We start from the raw sequence: 14,536 nt of genomic DNA, 5'->3' as shown, positions 1-14,536 counted from the left end.
TGAGGGACTCCCGTCGCCAACAAAACTGACAGCGAGCCGACACAGCACCGCCTGGGGTGGGAAAGCCCAGGATAGGGCTCAGCACGGATCGGGAGGCCCAGAGAGACTGCACGGATTTGGAAGGCCCGGCCCGTTGCTCCGCCTCTTTGCGGCAGAGCTCAGGCCAGTGCAAACCGGCTCAGTGCCCCGACGGACAGACCGCGTCGCCCAATCCTCGGCTGCCCCCCGCCTCCGCAGTTCTCCGAGGGGACCGGGAAGGACAAGTGGCCAGCTTCCCGGGAGGCCTCTCTGAACCCGGCGGCCCGTACTGACAGCTAACGACCCCCGCTGGCCTAAGCGCGGGGGCGGGCTCCGTTCCGCTGCACTCCCTCGCCCCGCGCTCGGCGCGGATCGCCCCGAAGCCTGCGGGCGCCGGGTGTCGGGGGCGGGGGGGTGGGGGTGCGGACGGCGGGGCGGGCCCGGGAGCGGCTAGAGCCTGCGCAGTGCGGCGCCCGCGGCCGGCCGGGGATGACGTAACCTCCGCCTGCGGCCTCCGCGCCCCGCCCCGCGCCGCGCTCCGCGAACCGGGCGAGCGCTGCGCGGGCGGCGCCTGGCTCGCCGCCGCCTCCCCCTGGGCGTCCGCGCAGCCGGGTCTTTGTCCGCCGGCCCCGCGGCCGCCCGCGCTTTGTTCCCCGCGCTCGTGGGCTGGGGCGCACCGCCGAGCAGCCCCCCGCGCAGCGCTGGCGTCGTCCTCGTCCCCCTCGCCGCCCCCCGCGCGCGGCCGGGCCTTGCCCCCCATGGTCTCCCGGCCCGAGCCGGAGACCGAGGCCATGGACGCGGAGCTGGTGGTGACGCCGCCGGGCTGCTCGCACCTGAGCAGCTTCAAGGTGGACAACTGGAAGCAGAACCTGCGGGCCATCTATCAGTGCTTCGTGTGGAGCGGCACGGCGGAGGCTCGCAAGCGCAAGGTGCGACCCCCTCTCCCCCGGGGAAACTGCGGGCTGACCTAGGAGCCGGGGAGCAGCTCTTTTGCAGCGTTGCCCAGCAAGTGGGTGGGTGGGGGGCTTCTGGGCCCTGTTGGGGGCGAGGCGAAGGAAGGGAGGGCTTGTTAGCCTCCTGCGGACCCTCCTCGGGCTGCGCTCACGGGCGGGGGGGCGCCGAGAGGGCTCTTCTCCTTTCTTATTCCCTGCCCCCTTTCTTACCCCTCCCCCTTTCTTTACCCCTCCTCCTCCCCTTCGCCGCCGCCTCGGTGCTCCCGCGGCCTCTCCTCCCCTCCCCCGTCTTCCTCCCCGGCTCCACTGCGGGGGTGGAGACGGAGCAGGGGCGGGGTTTGGGGCGGGTCCAGTTCTGGGGGTGGGCAAGGGCGGCTCTAGGAAGGGGGCGGTTTTCTCCTCCGGGGTGGCGGTGGAAACCTGGTATGGAGAACGAAGGTGTCCGAGGTTCCAGCACTAGGCCTTACCCAGGAACCCTCCGGCGCGGGGGAGGGTTCGGCGGGGAGCAGGGAATGGGGGCAATGAGAAGACTTGGGACAGAGAAAAGGGACAAAGACTCCGGGGCATGTTGGGTGGTTTGCTGTGGGTCCGTCTCCTGCCACCATACTGAGCACCCATTAATGTGGAGTGTGAATGAAGGCTTACCTGCGTCAGGGAAACGGAACCTTGTGTCGCGGCCGGGAGTTGTTAGGGTGAAGCTACAACTGTGTGGTGCTTGGGCAGAGCACACCACGGGCTCCAGGGTCTGCAGGAGCAAATGCAGCAAGATGGCATCGCCCCGCCCCATTTCAGATCCGGACGTGGGTGGAGGGGGTGAGAGGTGCTGAGTGGTTGGAAATGGAGCGAGTCGAGCCACCTGTATCTGGGAAAGTCATTTCGTTACCAGCACGATGTGTTTTTGGAGAATTGCTTGTAGCTACGGAGGAGTGGATTTTTAACCCACTGAGCCACCTAGGCGCCCCATGGAGGAGTGGATTTTTTAAAGATCGGTTTGATGGGAAGGTTGGACAGTGGCGTGCCTTCTCCGTTAAGAGGCTTTAGTAAGAAACTGATCACCTCCGTGAGACGTTGAGGAAATTACATTTAGTGTTACCATTTTCAGGTAAACGTCCCATTAAGCTTATTAATGATGTGGAAGTCAGAAAATAATGGTATTATCTGAATCTTGTTACAGTGTAACGCGATTTTGCAGTTCAGTGAGGCTGGAAGGTGCGTTACGCTCTTTCTACCTTGCAGGTTTTTTAACTTTTTTTTTTTTTTTAAACATCCACTGAGATTGTAGGGATTGAGCAACCAGTTTTCTTTCTTTTTATTAGTGATGGTGTTGGGAAGCATTACCTCTTAGAATGAACTAAAATCAGAGATGATTTCTGTTAAGATCAGAGGGAGATTCTTGCTAATGGAATTATGTGGTCCTAAAAAACTACCGTGGCTGAAGCCGGTGGTCTTCGGGCGATAATCTTGTTACTGCTCCATGTCTTTAGTGTATTGGTTTAGGTTTATATGGTGTGTGTAAGAGTCCTCGCCACATTGGATTCCTAGCTTTAGGAATCCCCTGCGTTTTTCTTATCTCTCCCCTCCCCTTCTCCTGTAAATTTTTAACAAAGCTGAAAGAGTCAAAGGTCATTATTAACTTGTCTTTGTTCCTAAAGGAAGGAATCACTTTTTCGTTTGCTGTAATGTCTTGGATTAATCCTTTAATCTCAGTTACTCAGTTTGGAAGCTGTTGAAGCACATCTCTGTTACTCACTTGAAGGGACTTGAGCTGTTGACAGACAAGAGGTGGTGATAAATACTTCAAACTCCACATCTGTCAGTGTTGCAAAACCTTCTGGTGGTATACCAAGCAGGAATCCTAATGCCCTTTGTCTTCTCTGCTCCAGATTTGGGGGGGCGGGGGGGGGGGGGAGCCGTAATTTTTGTATCACTTGGTCCTGTGTAACTGTATGTCTAGCACTCTCTAGTGGCCCAGCCAAGGAAGAGTTGGTTTGACAAACGGTTTAACCCTGATGTTTAACAATGAACAATGCACCTTTCACGGCGTGTAGGATTCTCAGTAGATCTGTAGGCTTAGTATATTTTGGTTTTAATAATATGAAGTCTCCTATAAAAATATTTCAGTTTGAGTTGTAATCTCCATAAATAAACAAAGGTGCCTTTTGAGGTTGAAGTCTCAGCGACAATGTGACCATAGGAATGAAGCCTTGGATAACAGGAGAGCTTTCTCTAAGTAGAAATGGGTTATGGTTTTTGTATCCACCTTTTTCTTCTTTTGGTAGGCACAGAGTAAGAAGAACATGATCAGATTTGGTAACTTTTTGTCCAGTTTAGCCTTGAATTGCAGTAAGACTTGGGTACTACAGAATATAAAAATGTTCCGGTGTTTCCATGATTTAGGACTCAGTGCTGCCGCAGTGGGCCCTGCTTTTCTCGCATGTGTTGAATGTAGCAAATACCTTATCATTTTAGGGTTTGTGTGTGAAAAAGGAACTGACAATGAAAACATCAAGGTTTTACAGTGCTATCCGTTATTATGACATAACAAAGTCTACACTGTATTGTGAACATAGAGATACTTGAGAGGACAGGAAATATTTTAAATAATCATTCCTCTCTTTTTTTTGAACAGTTTCTGTGACTCTGAAATTTTGCAGCAGCTTGTCCTCAAAGTACAACCCTCTTGGAACACCTGGGTGACTCAGTTAAGTGTCTGCCTTTGGCTCAGGCCATGATCCCAGGGTTCTGGGATCCAGTTCCACATGGGGCTCCTTGCTCAGCCAGGAGCCTGCTTCTCCCTCTGCCTGCCCCTCCCCCTGCTTTTGTGTGCGCTCTTGCTCTCGCTCTCTCTGAGACAAATAAAGAAAATCTTAAAAAAAACAACAACAACAACAACACAGTCCTCTTTGTAGCTGTAGTAAGTACTTTTACCAGGTAAACTTTGACACAAATGAAGAATTGTCAAGCCTCCTGTAATTTTGGATCATTGCGGATTTTGGTTTAGTTTGGTCAGTAATCTGGAGGACAGTAAACTGCCCTTGAAGGTTTCTATGTGAGGCACAAAATTTGGGGCCTAAAACAATCTTTTGGTTAGAAATTCTTAGGGAAATACTTTGTTTGGGAAAGGAGCTAGAGAGAAGGAAACTTACCTGGGAAATAATAAGTGAGAGGCCGGAGGGCTCTAAGATCCCGTAGTCATACCTTTCTTACTCTAACATTTTGTTGTTTGACCTTTGTGGTCTTTGCACCACAGTTTAAATGTGGAATTGGATACCCTTTGGAAGAAAGTTGAATGATTCCCTGTTTGGAACTCTCATTCTCTCTTCATCCCAGAGTCTGCTCTGGAACCCTGGGCTTCTGTCTTGAGGAATGGAAATGATAATTGTCAAAAGGCAATTAAATAGTAGGTGTCACACAGCCAGAAAATAAATATCTGCCTTAAAATTTAGACTATTTGTAGATGCCCAGTGCTAATTCTTACATGTAGGGTAATTAGAGCCTGAACACATACAGGAATGTGTAAATAAGTCTAGATGCTTGTCAGTCAGTCTTACTGAGGAAGAGTAAAATGCATGAATGAATCTGTGTATTTTTTTTTTTAAATTGCAGAGGTGACAATATGAACTTCTTTCTTAAAGATTTTATTTATTTGTCAGAGAGCGAGAGCGCACAAGCAGGCAAAGTGGCAGGCAGAGGGAGAAGCAGGCTCCCTGTCCAGCAGGGAGTGTGATGCGGGACTCCATCCCATGAGCTGAAGGCAGCCACTCAACTGACTGAGCCCCCCAGACCTCCCAATATGAATATATTCTTCATGTGTAAAGTAAAACAACCTATAGGCACATATGTATACAGTGAGTCTTTTCTGACCCCACACAACCACTGTTAAGATATGTTTGCTGCCTGGGTCTTCAGAGATTTCTTTAAAAATCACAGGTTCACCAGGGTGGCTCAGTTGGTTAAGCATCTGCCTTGGGCTCAGGTCAGGATCCCAGCATGTGGAATAGAGCCCTGCATTAGGCTCCCTGCTCAGTGGGGAGCTGCTTCTCCCTCTCCCTCTCCCTACTACTCTGACTACTTGTGGTGTCTCTCCCTCTCTCTCTGTGAAGTAAATAAATAAATCTTTTAAAAAATTATAAATCTGCATATAAAGCAAAGTTATGTGTTTCTATTTATGTAAACATATATGCTGTGTATCTTGCTTCCGTCTTTCACTTACTGCCCATGCATACGGATCTGTTGAGCTGTGCCCTTAATATTCCATTGGATGCAAACAGTACTGTGTATTTTCCCCTTTCAAGCTTTCGGTTTGGAGGATTTACTAAGAATTTGTAAAACTTTAGCCTGGTAATCAGTTTAAAGAAGGAATAATCTTCAGCAAGTCATTTTTATGTATGTTTTTGTTGCCAAGGGATCGAAATGTGATTTGTCTACTTAACATTAAACCTGAGATGCCTTTAAAAAGCACTTTTTTGTGTGGAAAAACATGGAGAGGGAGGTGGCCAAAAGGAGACAAGTACAAAAACTAAGTATGAAAGATAAAAGTTTGTTTTAAATATGTATGTATGTATTTATTTATTTATTTATTTGACAATGAGAGAAAGCATTAGAGGGGGGAAGGTCAGAGGGAGAAGTGGACTCCCCGCTGAGCAGGGAGCCTGAAGTGGGCCTCAGTCCTGGGACTCCAGGTTCACGACCTGAGCTGAAGGCAGTTGCTTAACCCACTGAGCCCCCCGGGTGCCTGAAACATACAAATTTAAGGTAGTATAGTTTCAGAGAGTACAAGTGTAATGCCCTTTCATTTTGAATCTTTACCAAGCAACAAACACAGATCACTAGCCAGTGGATGCTTGCCTCGATGAGAGGAGCTCTTAAAAGTCAGGTTGTACAAGTGTGGCTCAGGTGTTTGGTTGTCCTATGGAAACAGAAGTCATTGCAGCTGGAAAATGGTCTTACTTCTCTTGAGTCAGTCGGTGGTACTTTGCCATGTGTTTCAGAAAAAGATGTACTAGTCCAGGATGTGCACTGGTCATGTCTTTTTAAAGTGCTGTTTTAGCTCTGGAGTCCCAAGATCTATCCCTTCAGATCTGAATAAATCTCTTTGATTTCATTTGAACTTTTTAGTAGAAATCATACTTGGGGGAAAACAGTTCTGCCATTGGTGCCTTACAGGACACACTGGGAGATCGTGAACTGAGAACCATTAGATGTTCGTGTGTTGCTGGCTTCACCTTTGAGACAGGTTGGTTAGTCCTCATTGACTCAGCCTGGCACCTAATCATGACGTTGAGAATGCTGCTGAGCCCACTCTGGGTTTTTTGGTTTTTTTCTTTCTTTTTTTCTCTTTCTTTCTTTTTTTCAGTTCAGTTCATTTTTTGGGTGTGTCTTTTTTTTTTTTTTAAGATTTTTAAAAATTTATTTGACAGAGAGATCACAAGTAGGCAGAGAGAGAGGGGAAGCAGGCTCCCTGCCGAGCAGAGCGCCCCGTGGGACTTGATCCCAGGACCCTGAGATCATGACCTGAGCCGAAGGCAGAGGCTTAACCCACTGAGCCACCCAGGCGCCACAGTATGTCTTTTTTTTTTTTTTTTTAAGTACACTTTTTCCTTCAAACTCTGTTCTCTTGAGGAATTAACTTCCGCTTTATTTATCAATGCCTTGAATCTCTCAAATCCTTACAGCAAGATATCATACAATTCATACTAAGCAGGGGACAGGTCATTCCAATTAAAAGTTCAGAATGGAAAAAAAAATTTCTTTTGAGATAATCATAGATTGACATGCTATTGTAAAAAATAATTCATAGAGATCCCTGTACCCTTCACGCAGCTCCCCCCAATGGTACCATCTTGCAGACTGTAATAAAATATTAACAATGTCCATCTTTGATGACAATGCACCCATTTTATTCAGACCACCCCCCCTCCAGTCTCCCTGATTGTTAACCTCTTATTGTTACCAATAACAAACCAATGACAACGCTTGATACATTGTTATTAACTGAAAGTCCTACTTCATTCAGATCCCATTAGTTTTTCCCTGGTCTCCTTTTTCTTTCTCAGCATCCTGTTCAGGATTCCACATTACATTTCATAGTCATGTCTCCGTTGGCTCCTCTGGATTGTGATATTTGCTTACGTTTTCTTTGTTTTCGATGACTTTAGAAGCTTTGAGGCTTCTAAGTACCTGTTGCTATTCTAAAATACCTGTCGCTCAGGTATTTCGTAGAACGACCCTCAGTTTGGGCTTGTCTGATTTCCTCATGGTTCATAGCTGTGGTTGTGGGTTTTGGGAAGACCAGAGAGGTGTTGTGCCCTTACCAAGCTCTGTCAAGGGTGAAGGGGTTGACTTACAAATATAGGTGGTGAGCTTGACCACGTGGCTCTCATCCTGCTCAGCAGTAAAGTGACTTTTTCCTCCTCCTTTCCATAGTATCCTCTTTGGAGCAGAGTCACTTGCATAGGTCACGCTTAAGGAGTGAGCAGTTATGCTCTACCTCTTGAGGTCAGGGTAACTACAGAAATTATTTGGACTTTTCCTCTGAGAAAGATCTGTCCTTTCTCACTCATTTAGTATTTACTCAGTGTTTTGTGTTGGCATAGATTTACAGATACTTCATACCATGGGTTATAATCCAGTATTCTGTTTTGTTGCTCAGACTGTTCCAGCTTTAGCCGATGGGAGCTCTTCCAGTTGTCTTCTCTGTCACTCTGACATACCCTTACCAGTGTTTGGTTTATGGTTATTTTTGAGGACTTCCTTTCTTTCTGGTACTGTGAGTTTCTAGGCTTATATTGTATATTTTCTGCCCTGGTGTTAGCATCTGCCATTTCTCCAAGGGGCCCTAGTTCCTTTTATTGGAGACTAGAGTTAGAATTTACGATTTGGGCCATGGCTGTACCTGTTGATCCCAGTGAAGTGGCTTCCCAGCCCTCAGGGGACAGAACTAAAAAACAAACGTGTATATATAGGTTCATGTACACACATGTCTGTGGTTGTTCATCCCCAGCCTTATTAAACAAGACCTGAGTTCATAGTGACGTCTCCAACTCTAATCCAGTACTACGTGGATTATTCTAGCCTTCTCCTCTTGCTTACCTGTAGCTTCTCTGAAACTGCCCGCCATCCATGTACTTACCTGTTTTATTTCAGTTTACTTGTATAGTGGTATAGGGACAAGGGTAGTCTGCTGCCTGATGTGACACTTCCTCATATTGTCTATTCCGAATGAAAAGTTCCTTTAAAAAGGCCCATGAAAGGGGCGCCTGGGTGGCTCAGTGGTTTAAACCTCTGCCTTCAGCTCAGGTCGTGATCTCAGGGTCCTGGGATCGAGCCCCCCCCCCCCAATCCCGCTCTGTGCTCAGCAGGGAGCCTGCTTCCCGGTCTTTCTCTGCCTGCCTCTGGCTACTTGTGATCTCTCTCTCTCTCTGTGTCAACTAAATAAATAAAATCTTTTTTTTTTTTTTTTTTTAAAAAGGCCCATGAAAAAACACTCTGGCAGAGATAGCGGTTTTAGAACCGAGAAAGCTGTATAACCTTTATTACTTTTTACCAGTTTCAGGCCCAGCCCCAAATCTGTGTTTAATTCCTTATTAATTGCAGGTCCTGAACATAAGTCTCCTGTCAGTTCCACTCAGATTTATTGTCTCTCTGCCAGCTTTTGTCATTTCTTTGGGTCTTAATGTCAGTATTGGTCTCCGTGTGCACATAATTTTTTTTTTTTTTTTGCTTTTGTTAGTCTGTCTCACATTGATTTAAATCTTAGGCCCCTTGGAAGAATCTTGGAGGGTAGAGGAAAAAATTTCCCCTCCCAGCAGCGGTTTCAGAATTGTTGCTCTTCCCCTCCTTGGGGAGCAGTGTTATCACCTGGCTTACATGTGGCTCCTTTTGCCTTTCATTTTACACCCTACGTTCATTTCCATGTTACTTAGGCGTGTTGTCTCATACACTCTACCTACATGGGCATTATCACATACATTTATTTGTCATACAGTCAGATTTTTTGGTCATGGCCTGCTTTGCATTCTGGCATCTTCTGACCAGCTAACTGGTTACTTACAGATTTGCATATATTATGGTTTCCCTTTGTGATGTTAAAGTTAAGATTAAGTTAAACTCAGTTTTCAGGTACTGGAATGACCTACCTTAAGCAGATATCTGAGGTTTGTTTCTTGCCGCTCACCTTATGTTGACAGATTCCTGCAGCGGAGACTGAAATTGAGCCAGAATCAGTAGCTTTTATTACTATTTACCAGCAGCTCTGGTAAAAGACTTTGGGGAATAAAGTGGAAAAAGGAGGTTAAAATGAGGGTTTCGGATAATCTGATCACTCCCTATACACGGTTACACTGAGAGTTGGGAGGTGATGTGGAATTTGAATTGAGAATAGCCCAAGGGAAAGAAAAACTAGCCCAAGCTGGTCAGTACCGTGGGGATTTTGCCCTTGCTTCTCCCCAAAAGTGTGACTCACCCAGGTCCCCCCAGTCTCTCTTGAGTGTCTCTGATTTCTCATTTATGATAATAATGCTTTATATTTACAAAGCATTTTGTATTCTGTAAAGCATTTTTCATACATAATTTCACTTGATGTTGGTACTCACGATATACGTTTTAAGTCGGTGTGGCAGGTAAGTCTCCTAACCTATGTAAGGGTACTGATTGGGAACATGAAATTTGGGCCTTGAAATTAGGTTACTTTGAGTCTGCAGTTTGTGCTCCCACTGATTTATTCTGGACTGTTTTACAACATCACCAAGTAATTCTCTAATCTCGCAGACAGCAACTGTATGTTGTACAAATTAGACTCAACTCGGACACTTCCTGGAGACATGTTAAGATTATACAGGTTAACGGTTCCGATCCAGAGCACTGCTCCTGCTTCACACACCAGTCCCAAGTCCAGACTGGCACCTGTGCTTGCAGCTGATTAGGATGCCTTCCTTGGATTTGGGAGTTTGTTAAAATGGTTCACAAAACTGGGGCGCCTGGGTGGCTCAGTTGTTTGAGTGTCTGCCTTCGGCCAGGGTCATGATCTCAGGGTCCTGGGATCGAGTCCCGTATCAGGCTCCCTCCTCAGTAAGAGTCGGCTTCTCCCTCTGGCTCTGCCCCTGCCTTCTCCCGGCTCATTCTCACTTGCTCACTCTCCCAAAGTGTTAAAAAAAAAAAAAAAAAAAAAAGTTCACAAAACTCAGGGAAACATTTACTTTCGCTTACCAGTTTACTGTAAAAGATACTATAAAGTGTAAGACGAACAGCCAGATGAAGAGGTACATAGGGAGGGGTCTGGGAGGACCCTGGGCATGGCAGCTTTGTTCCAGTGGAGTCGGGATGCACCACACTCCCAGTGCATATGAGTAGGAAAGATGCGAGGGTTTGAAGCCAGTGGCCAAGAAAGAATTCTTGAATTGTCTTTGGGGGCAGAAAGGTGATTTTATTAAAGCACAGGGACAGGACAGAAAGCTGTACTGGGGTCATGAGGAGTGGCCCATTATATACCTTCAAGGTGGGTGGGGGTTAGGGACAGCGTTAAGTCTCTAAGGAATTTTGGAAGCAGGGTTTCTAGCACCTTGAGGGGTCTAGCTGTTGTTGGGAAAAGGTTATTTATTACCGTCTAATAAAACCTTAGCCTGGAGATCCTGCAGATGTAATATCTGTGGGTCATATGCTTGAGGGATGATTGCCAATATATATTTTGGGGGGTAGAGATAAAAGAAATTTCCAAAGGAATTTTTAAAATTATTTAATTTATTTGTAAAGATTTTATTTATTCATTTGAGAGGGACAGAGACAGCACAAGCAGGAGGAGAGACTGAGGGAGAGGGAGAAGTAGACTCCCTGCCAAGCAGGGACCCCCCCCACCCCAACCCCTCCCCATACACCATGTGACACAGGGGTTGATCCCAAGATCATGACCTGAGCCAAAGGCAAGACACCCGACTGAGCCATCCAGACACCCGAGGAATTTTTTTTGGAGAGTGGGTGTGCACTTACACATGAGCAGAGGGGAGGGTCAGAGGGGAAAAGGGAGAAGCAGACTCCTTGCTGAGCAGGGAGCACAATAGGGGGGCTCCATTCGTGGATCCTGAGATCATGACCTGAGCTGAAGGCAGCTGCTTAACCAACTGAGCCACCCAGGTGCCCCCAAAGGAATTTTTTTTTTTTTAAGATTTTATTTATTTATTTGTCAGAGACAGAGGGAGAGAGAGTGAGCGAGCACAGGCAGACAGAGAGGCAGGCAGAGGCAGAGGGAGAAGCAGGCTCCCCGCCGAGCAAGGAGCCCGATGTGGGACTCGATCCCAGGACGCTGGGATCATGACCTGAGCTGAAGGCAGCTGCTTAACCAACTGAGCCACCCAGGCGTCCCTCCCAAAGGAATTTTTATATGTTAAAGTAGACTTAAAGGATCCTGGGGGTCAGGTGGCCTAAGATTGCCTTTTGCCCCTAGCAAAGTATTAACACTGAAGCACCTGAGTTCCTAGAGGAGTGTCACTGTTTCAAGGATTTTGTCAGTGGGCTGTGAAGTAGTAAGGAAATTTAATAATTTTTCTTCTGCCTTTGTTTCTTTCCCACATCACATGGATGCATTAACCAACCCAGAAGCCCTCTGAACCCTGTCCTGTAGCATTTTTACGAAGGCTTCATTACATAGTTCTGATCGATTAAGCAGACACTGATTAGACTGTTACAGAGGCATGATCGATTAAATCATTGGCGACTGGTGGAGGTTGGAGTGGGGCTGAGAGTTCCAGGTCTTTAATGGCCTGGTGGGCTCCCTGGCACCCTGACCCCATCCGGAGGCTCTCCAGAAGCCTTTCAAAAATCAGCTCATTAACATAAACTTCAGCTGGGTTGAAAGGGACTTGTTTGAATAACAAAAGACACGTTTATCAATAAGGTCACTTAAATTCCAAGGGTTTTAAGACCTTTGTTCTTGGAACTTGGAAGGAAAACCAAACTGTGTATTTCTTCCTTCGCAGTTGTCTCACTTTCCCTTTTGTACCGGAGGGAGTGGAGTAAACAGATCTATTGGAGCAGAGATTCCGAGACCCGAGTGTAGCTTTCTGAGGTTGGGACATTTGAGGAGATTGTTTCATTTAAGTATTTGCCTTTTAGTGCCTCAGTTTGCGTGGAAAATGGAATACTTATTCCTGTCCCTTTGCTCATACCAGAGTCTGTGATGGTAGAAGAGTATTTTGAGCCCTTGAAAAAGTCATTGAAGAGAATAAGAAACAATTAAACTTACCTCCTTACAGTTGTCAGATGTTAATAGACTAGTGGTGAGAAGTTGTGCGTTACCTCGCAAGGTGCTGTGTTGTGGTTGTCGCTTTCTTTCTTTAAGCTGAGCTCAAAATTCACGGTACAACTGAGTCATCTCCGACTTCATAGGCCCTGTCTGCCCCCGCCCCATCCTTCTTGGGGTGGGGAGGAGGGTATGAGAAGGAAGATCATAGAGATTAGGGTATCCAGGGAAATAGTATTAGGGCTGAATGAATGGACTTTCTCTGCATTTCTTACACTATGTAAGCTCAGAACTGTTTTCTTTTCTTTCTTTCTTTCTTTTTTTTTTAAGATTTTATTTGTTTGACAGGAAGAGAGAGCACAAGTAGGCAGACCAGCAGGCAGAGAGAGAGGGAGAAGCAGGCTCTCCGTCAAGCAGGGAGCCCTATGTGGGGCTGGATCCCAGGACTCTGGGATCATGACCCAAGTGGAAGGCAGAGGCTTAACCCACTGAGCCACTCAGGCACCCCATTCTTTAAGTTTTTATTTAAAATCCAGTTAACATATACCATAATACTAATTTCAGATCTATAATACAGTGAGGCAGTCCTTCCATACAACTCCCATGTTTATCACAAGTGCCCCCTTAATCCCCATCGCCCCACCCCTGTCCCTCTGGTAACCCCTGGTTCATTCTCCGTACTTGTCTGTTTCTTGGTCTGCCTCTCCCCCTGCCTTGATCATTTGTTTTGTTTCTTAAATTCCACACAGGAGTGAAATCATAGGGTATTTGTCTTTTTTTGATTGACTTATTTCATTTAGCATAATCCTCTCTAGCTTTATCCATGTGGATGCAAACAGAACTGTCAAATTATTGACCCCTATCTGCTTTTCCTGTCAGTAAAATCCTATCTGTGTTTCAGGATTTCCTTGCAGGCTACTAAATCTACTTGAATTAATATATGGGAGAAAGGGATTTAATACAGAAATCCTTGCAAGAACTCCAGGAGCAGTAGACTCCAGATAGAGTTTCCCCGAACCCCCGCCAGCCTCCAGAATTCTGCTGCCTCTCCCGATCCAGGGCAGTGGCCAGTGCCGCCTCCTCAACAGGATGAGCTGAGGGAGGAACCCTGGCACCCCTGTGCCTCTCCCTGGCCCATTCAGACCAGTAGTGTGTGGTACACAGGTGTCCTAACCTTTTCAGTGTCAGTAGGAGTGGGTTAGAGTCCTACTAGCTAACATGAACTCTGTATTCTTTCCTACAGCTGCTTTAACAAGTGACCACAGGGACGCCTGGGTGGCTCAGTTGGTTGAGCAGCTGCCTTCGGCTCAGGTCATGATGCCAGCATCCTGGGATCGAGTCCCACATCGGGCTCCTTGCTCAGCAGGGAGCCTGCTTCTCCCTCTGCCTCTGCCTGATACTCTGTCTGCCTATGCTCCCATGTGCTCTCTCTCTCTCTAACAAATAAATAAAATCTTTAAAAAAAAAAAACAAAAACAAAAAAAAACAAGTGACCACAAACTGGGGGGGGGGGGCGGTTAGAACAAGTACTGGAGGCCAAAAGCCCACAAAAGCCCCTGGCGTTGGCAGGACCACGCCGTCCAGAGGCTCAAAGGGAGGAACAATTCTGGCCTGTGCCAGCTCCAGCCCCCCACCTTCCAGTGTCTGCCTCCTTCACCTGGCCTTCATTCCTTTGCCCAAGGTCTTTGTGACCTTCCCAAGGACACTCAGGCTGGCATTTAGGGCCCACCACCCTAATCAAGTGTAATCTCATCTCAGCACCCTTAACTTAATTACATATGCAGAATTTCCCACCTAAGGTAACATTCTCAGGTTCTGGAGATTAAGACGGGGACACACCTTTTGGGGAGCCACCATGAGCCCATTGCTAATCCCTAACACATACAGGCACTGTCCTCAGTACACTAAAAAGCATCGGATCATTCAACCGTGGTGGTAGCCTGTGTGAGGTAGAAAAGTCACCGCATGGAGGTGGGGAGAATCCTGTAACTTGCTGTATCTCACAGCGAGGTGGTGGAAGCTGGAAGTGAGCCGCTCCTGTGCCCTTGAACCGATGTTGAGTGGGCCACAGCTGAATGCAAGATCTTTAAAGAATTAATTGGGAGCTGGCTGTGAGGAAATAATGGACATCTACCTAATTATTTTCACTCGTACTTGGCAGGACTAAGCACTTGCCTTTATTTTATCATTCTGAGATTCATTGTCAGACCTGCAAACGTGGGTACCACATGTGCTGCTTCTCGGGGCGTCCAGGGTTATGTCCAGCCACTCTGGGTTTTGTGCTCCACCTTCGGGGTCAATGAACTCAGGACACAGATCTTACGAACTCCTC

At 47.0% G+C, this 14,536-nt stretch overlaps 1 protein-coding gene across 1 annotated transcript in view; it reads left to right on the top strand.

The window, feature by feature from the left end:
• The first annotated feature begins 573 nt into the window (after window positions 1-573).
• The window catches only part of USP22 (ubiquitin specific peptidase 22), a 40,940-nt gene continuing 26,977 nt past the window's right edge, over window positions 574-14,536 (top strand). Inside the window, exon 1 of the mRNA XM_032841224.1 lies at window positions 574-947. Within this exon, the coding sequence (XP_032697115.1) occupies window positions 777-947 (171 nt within the window). The 5' untranslated portion in view covers window positions 574-776. The remainder of the gene's footprint in view (window positions 948-14,536) is intronic.

Source organism: Lontra canadensis, unplaced genomic scaffold (genome assembly GCF_010015895.1).
Source record: "Lontra canadensis isolate GAN:19392208 unplaced genomic scaffold, GSC_riverotter_1.0 scaffold122, whole genome shotgun sequence".
NCBI classification, from domain to species: Eukaryota; Metazoa; Chordata; class Mammalia; order Carnivora; family Mustelidae; genus Lontra; species Lontra canadensis.
Note: the sequence above shows the minus strand (reverse complement) of the source record. Positions and strands in the feature narration are given on the sequence as shown.